The sequence below is a fragment of the Lipotes vexillifer genome, unplaced genomic scaffold (assembly GCF_000442215.2).
Source record: "Lipotes vexillifer unplaced genomic scaffold, Lipotes_vexillifer_v1.1 scaffold581, whole genome shotgun sequence".
In the NCBI taxonomy this organism is placed as follows: Eukaryota; Metazoa; Chordata; class Mammalia; order Artiodactyla; family Lipotidae; genus Lipotes; species Lipotes vexillifer.
In genome coordinates this window covers 345907-352614 of record NW_006788182.1, presented here as the reverse complement: position 1 = coordinate 352614, position 6708 = coordinate 345907, and the positions used below count along the sequence as shown (strand labels likewise).

Below are 6708 nucleotides of genomic sequence, written 5' to 3'. Positions count from 1 at the left end.
AAAGGGGTCTTATTGGGTGGATTACCTCATTAGAGAGGCCAGGTAATTTCACACTGACAGCTTAAAAGTCACATTCCTGGGAGAGGTGAAACTGCAATTAGGTTAGGTATTGCATCTTGGCTTGCTAACATGGGACTTGACACAAGTGACTCCATTTTAGGTCAGTTGTCTCTTTTTTTAAACGATTCCCCCCTTTTGATCAACCTGAGATATCTCCAGCTGGTGTGTAGGACCAGAAGCCAAATGGAGTCTTCTTTCACTGTGAGATGTGTACCTAAGGTTCAAGTCCCTGATTTTGGCTGCCATTTGGGTAGTGAGGAGGACAATGAGTCCCTTCCAAAGAGATTCAAGGGCAGTCTTTGTTCTTAGTGATTCCAAATCAGAATGGGAGAAAATTGGAACATTCATTTGGAGATTCTTAGCCAAATTCTTAAGGAAAATAGAAGAATTCAGCACTCAGTCCAATTTGCAGATATATAACAAAACCTCAAGGACAATCAACAGGGTTAGAATTTAATATCTACAGAGGTGCACACATAACTTTTCTCTCTAAAATCACCCCATTTTTAAAAATCAAAGATAACCACAGTGAAACTAATTTATTTGCATTAAACTTAGCCTGATTATTTACCTAAATGCAGCAAGAATAGTGATTGACCATATAAGCTCTTTGGAAGACTGCTCCGTTGGAACCTTGTAAGTAAAGTACCAAGCCAATTTTTCCAAGGGGCTTTACTGACTCCAGAAAGTCAACCTTAGTTCCTTAAAAGTGTCTGGTTATATCCAAGTCTATGCACATCTCCCTCAAATATGACATTTCTGTCAAAGCTTCCATAGTATAACCAGTGTTTCCAATTGTATACTGTTACAAGGAGAATAGATTCTTATTGAATTTATGTAAATGACTAACTATAATGCCATGAAAAGAATATTTAAGAATTTTCAAATTTGGGAGAAATCAGGTAAAGAAAAAAAGTAAATGTTTCATCTTTGTTTACAAAGGTATACTTTGCCAAATTGCTTTAAGTCATAGATAGCTTAAGAAAAAAAGGTTTCCTGAAATCTGGAGAAAAAAATATTAAGAAAACTGCAATATTTCAAAAAAAAACAATTATAATCATCTTCCTTAATTCCTTCAGTCCCGTGTAATTAATATTTGTTTGCTTGAATCCAGCTTTTCTATTAGTTCTGTAAATTTTTACTCAATTTAGTTTTATGATGTTAAAGCTTTAAGAAACCTGAACTTGTCAAAGGCCTTTCCAATAATCCTTTTGAAGATGAAGCACATTTGCAGAAACACTTTTGCCAAAGCATCTGAGTAAAAAAATTACTGCCTGTAAATGACAACAAACTTTAAAATGCCCATCGTTAAAGATCTGTTGAGAGCTCATTATAATGGAATTGACAAGGAAATTTGGTTATTTCTGTGACATACAATGTTTTAAGATAAGACTGGAATTATGACTGATAATCATTACACCAGGATATGTCAGATTTCTAGGAATTCTCAAAATTTCATAAAATTTATAGCATATGCAAATACAACATAAAGAAGGCTTAGTATTACTTCTTCTTTGACAGTGCTTCCAATATAATCTAATATATCAAATAAGCCTAATTTATTTAACATCTCCTTTTTATAAGGAGAGAGAACAAGTGTTTTGAGATTTTCCAGGGGTCCTCTGGAATATCTCAAAGTTACTTTGAGGTTAAAATGACTTCATTTAGAATTTGATTTGCGGGAAGTTTGTCAAAAATATTAAAAGATTGTAAAGCCCTTGGTCAAATAGGATCATAGGTCACTGCAAAACAATACCTAGTTATCCATTTAACCATAATGACAAAGACTTCAAAGGCAAAAACAGAAAGTTAAATAGTTGTAAAGGAAAATGTAGCTCTTTTAACAGAGAAGACAGCTTTCTTAACTAATCAAAAGACACAATAAAGATAGCACAGGAGGGCTTCCCTAGGCTTCCCTAGTGGCGCAGTGGTTGAGAGTCCGCCTGCCGATGCAGGGGACACGGGTTCGTGCCCCAGTCCAGGAAGATCCCACATGCCGTGGAGCGGCTGGGCCCATGAACCATGACGGCTGAGCCTGCACGTCGGGAGCCTATGCTCCGCAACGGGAGAGGCCACAACAGTGAGAGGTCTGCGTACCGCAAAAAAAAAAAAAAAGATAGCACAGGAAATTATTTTGATAAGACACAAAATCTTTGCTTTCTAGGCAAATTACTTAAGAGGTAAGAAAAAAAAGCTTTTACAATCTCTTATCAAGAGCACACCCATAGTTCAATAAAACTTTATTGTTTTCACAGAGAGAAAAGCAGATTCTAATTTTATGCCTGCTTCCTTTTAATATTAAAATTTATTCACTCAATTAAATTCATTTCCATCTTAGCCAGTCTTGCCCATAAAATCCCTTATCAAAGATTCCTTTTCCACAAACCTTCTACAACTTTCTTCTTTACATTCATATTTTGTCCTGTGTTTTTTCTCTCTCCCATTCTAAAATAAGCAGTCTCTCTTTAGGACAAAATTACTTTATTTTCATTCAACAAAATGCATTTTCATTCCTCATAACTTCTTTTACTGATAACACACATCTTATTTTCTTTATATATGGAGATAGTCATCTCATTATTTCTGTTTTTAACCCTTAGAAAATTTAAGATTTAGTGAAATAAAGAAGTAAATAGTTGTGAACTGTCTTTTACTTTAGCATTTTGTGGCTTGGCAAATGTATAAATACTTTTTATTGTTTTTAGAAATATCCACTTTTTCATACTAAATTTCTCAGTGTGGCACAAAACATGTTTATTAATAGAACCAAACATCTTTAGCTCCTCTGTAAAAGGAAGCCAAAAGTGGATAAACCTATGTTCAGTAATTAATGTTTCAGTATTTTATCTTATTTGGAAATGATCTAAATATTTAATGACTGTCCATAATTTAGTTTAACCTAGCAAAACTTTAAGGTGTTAGTTTACCAAAAAGATTTGGGGAAATGATTTTATTTTTCTTAAAAAGAGGTTTTTTTAGTATTTTTAAATTTTCTTGTTTTTTTATTTAAAAAAATTTTTTTTGTGGGAAAACTATTTTAAAAGTTCACCTAAAAACTTTTTTCCCACTTACATCTATTTAATTCACTTGTTCTCAACAATTTGTTTACTCATGAAAATTTCATCATACCAAGTTATTTCTCTTGCTGACAAATTTTGAAACAGAGATGACATGAACTTATTTGACTAGTAAACCCAGGTAGAATAAAAGTTGTATGTTTGCATTATTTTTAATGTTGGTAACTCTGAAGATATAACTCTGTAGACATTTTAATTAAACCAACAAGCTCGAATTATCATTAATATTCAATATTTTCCCAGATTGTGTGAACTTGAAAAGCATTTGGGTCAGTTTCTATTATATGACTGAAAATTTTAGAAACACTTTATTTAAGTGCCTAATTTTCTTTAAGCCAATTAAATAGTGGTCTTTTACAGATTAATTTTTGGCAATATTATCCATAGGTAGAAAAATAACATACATCTACAACACAAATATATAGAGAGACACACATAAGTGACAGAGGCAAACAGAGACTTTATAGCTTTCATTTTAATATTACTGCCACTATTCAGGTACAATAATACACAGCTCACTAGTTATAAAAAAGCTGGATTTAAGTTGTTATGGTAGATAGAATAAGTTAAGGTTACCTGCTCCGATGGCTAAAACTTTTTAATAATATTTGTGGAGAAGACACTTAAAAGATTTTTCATTCACCTAAGTTTTAAATGACCTCTTCCTCTTTTGTTTTCCCCCTAATAAAAGTTACCTCCCTGGAGTTTATAGTTTAAAGAGATTGGCCTAGAAAATAATTCCTGGAGAAGACCAGGTAGGACATTTACACCTCAAAGGTACAGGGAAGAAATGCAAGTTCCTCTGAGAAGAACTTTGCTTCTTAAAGCCAGAATTTTTACAATATTTATTTGAGATAAATATGGGAAGTTTCAGGATTGATAAAAAGAACAGGTGGGCTTTGAACTGTTTCTAGAGAAGATAAGGGCAATTGCTCTTAATTCCTCATAGAATTGGGTTGCAGCCTAAAAAATACCAAGGGGCTAATCCTCCCATCTAGCCATATTATCTTCAGTTTGCTCTCCTCCCCTCCCAGGTACATAGTTTTATTTCTGGCAGGATTGAACACCTCTTGGATGCGTCCAAGAGGTGTCCCCCAAAGAGGTTGCAAAAGATATTTTATTCCCCTTTCCACAGAGATCCAGGAGAGCTGGCTCCGATAAGAATTTTTACCTTTTGCTGGCTTCTGCCAGTTTTCCCAAGATCCCATCTGCAAGCTCCGGTATCTATCAGAATTTGGCAAAGTATTTAATTAATTTTAATTTAGTTTCCCTTTGGATGTTTAAGGGAATAACATAGCAGTTTACCAGAAAAATCCCTCAGAGTCTCATCAACTCTGGGAGGGGCCCATATGGGGCCCTCCACTGAAGGTAGACATGGGGTCTGTAAGGCCACTTTGGTTTACAGCAATGTAAAAACAATTCAGACAGAGGATCAGTAGACTCTGAGTCTCAATTAAAGGAGCTGAAGAGGAATAGTAGGAATCACATCAGTCTTAGACTTTTGTATTAGATACTTCTTGCATCTTTTTCATTAGCCTTTTGCAATGCATTTTTCAATGAAGCTAGTTTGGAATTTTGAAGCCTTTTGGAGAATTCTGCACGCTGATTAAACCTGGTATCTTTTTCTATTTGTTTGATTTGGGAACCCTTACTTACAGGTGCACTTCTTAAATAATCATATCTAATTGGAACATTCCCCATAATGGCCACTGTAATTCTAGATTGTTTTTAGTAAGGTTTTGCCATTTTTGTAGGTATTTATATCTTTTAGCAGTATGGTTCGTAGACATAAAGTAAGCAGGTGTGCTGGAAGGCAGCGTGCTCAACTCTTTTGAATTCAAGGATTCTTTTTTTAGTTAAGACTTTGGGTCTTTCAGAGTCAAACTGATATCTAAGAGGGATGTACCACTGGGTTGGGGATTGTGTGGTGTTTTACAGTGTACCTTGTAGCATGGAAATTTTCTTGAGGTTGGCAGGTTCTAGTGTCAATGTAAACTGTCCCATGACCAACTTATCCTAACACGGGAGTTTAGTTATGTGGTGAGCACTCTAACAGCTTTTAAGTGCCTTAGCCATGCTCACCAATTTTGTGGGGTTTTTTTTTCTTTTTTACTTCTATGAATCCCATTAGCAATAACCTTTATTTACTAGACCCAGTCTAGCTTAAGTTGGACCCAGTATGATCTGAAACCAAGTCCAGTTTTTCAGCTGGTAACAACCAGCAGTTCCCAGTGTGTAATTTGGAGGTTGGGGAAAGGACTGAATCAGCAGATCCCCAAGAATAGGGACTGCAGACTGGGGTTCCACACAACGGAGAACTCCAGACTGAGCCATCGGTCATTCCCAACATGGAATCTGGAGACAGAACCAAGGGTTGAGGTTTCCAATCAAATAGGGAACTGACTGGCAAGCCAATTCGATCAGGAGCTTGATGCAAAGAGAGCAGAGCTCAGAACATAGAGCAACTTACCCAGGGCCCTTCTGAAAAGGACAGAACTCCAAAAGGTCTGAGGGTACAATGCCCGTGTTTCTTGTTTTAGAAGATCTTGGAAGGGCTCTGTGGATTCCATCGCTGACACCAAATCTGCTAAATTAAGTCAGATTCAACTGAGTACATTTAAAGATCTAATTGGCTTTAATTCAATGATTCATGAAGCAGGCAGCCAGCCATCTAGCAGACAGAAAGGAATTTCAAAGAGCTGTACCAAATGAAAGGGGTAGGAAGAGGAAGTTTCTAATGAAGAGTAGGTTATTTCAGGCAAGGTCACCTTTCTATGGGGGAAGGAAAGGGTCTTATCAGGTGGGTTACCTCTAGTCTTAACCAAGTAATTTCATATTGACTGGTCAAAGGGCACATTTTGGGGAGAGGCTGAAGCTGCAATTAGGTTAGTTATTAGGTCTTGGTTTGCTGACGTGGGGCTTAACACAAGTGACTCCGTTTGGGGCCTGTTGTCTCTTTTCTAACCTTGTTAGGCTGCAAACATGTATTCTCTCACTATGTATAGAGAGATTGGATTTAGAAACCAAAGACTGCCCTCTTTCCCAGAACGCAACCCCTCCCCCACTCTGACTATTTTCCCTAACTTGGCTTTGCATAGGTAGCCCTGATACAAGAGCCCAGCGCCCACCTGAAGCAGTGCCTACCTGTCTGGGAAAAAGCACTAGGGAGGCTAATGATAAGCAGCAAACACAGTGACAGCTTCTCCATGTTCCCTCCCTGCAGTCACTGTTCCCAGAATCTAGGATATTCTCCTGGAAAGAGTATCAGAGGCTGGGCTATCTGGGGCTTGGACGCCTGAAATCCCTCTGACTCAGGTCTGCTCCACTTTGACCTTATAAGTGCAATAGTCAGATTGTCTCAGCTGATGGTTAAATGATTTTCCAAAATCACTCATTGGAGCCATAAATCAAAGCTCTAAGAGCAAACAAACCAAGACAAATCACAAAACAAGAGATCAATACGGGTCATTTATTAGAGACTCCATGGTGTCTACTGGTGCTCCAACAGCTCTGTGTGACAGTGCTTTGTGAATTAAAACAGTCACACCCTGTGAATCCATTCTGGAGAAAT

The 6708-nt window shown here is 36.8% G+C and overlaps 1 protein-coding gene across 1 annotated transcript in view; it reads right to left on the bottom strand.

The window, feature by feature from the left end:
- The window catches only part of LOC103076567 (C-reactive protein-like), a 7668-nt gene extending 1323 nt beyond the window's left edge, over nt 1–6345 (bottom strand). Inside the window, exon 1 of the mRNA XM_007461289.1 lies at nt 6282–6345. Coding sequence (XP_007461351.1) covers nt 6282–6345 — 64 coding nt within the window. The remainder of the gene's footprint in view (nt 1–6281) is intronic.
- Between the last annotated feature and the right edge of the window lie 363 nt (nt 6346–6708).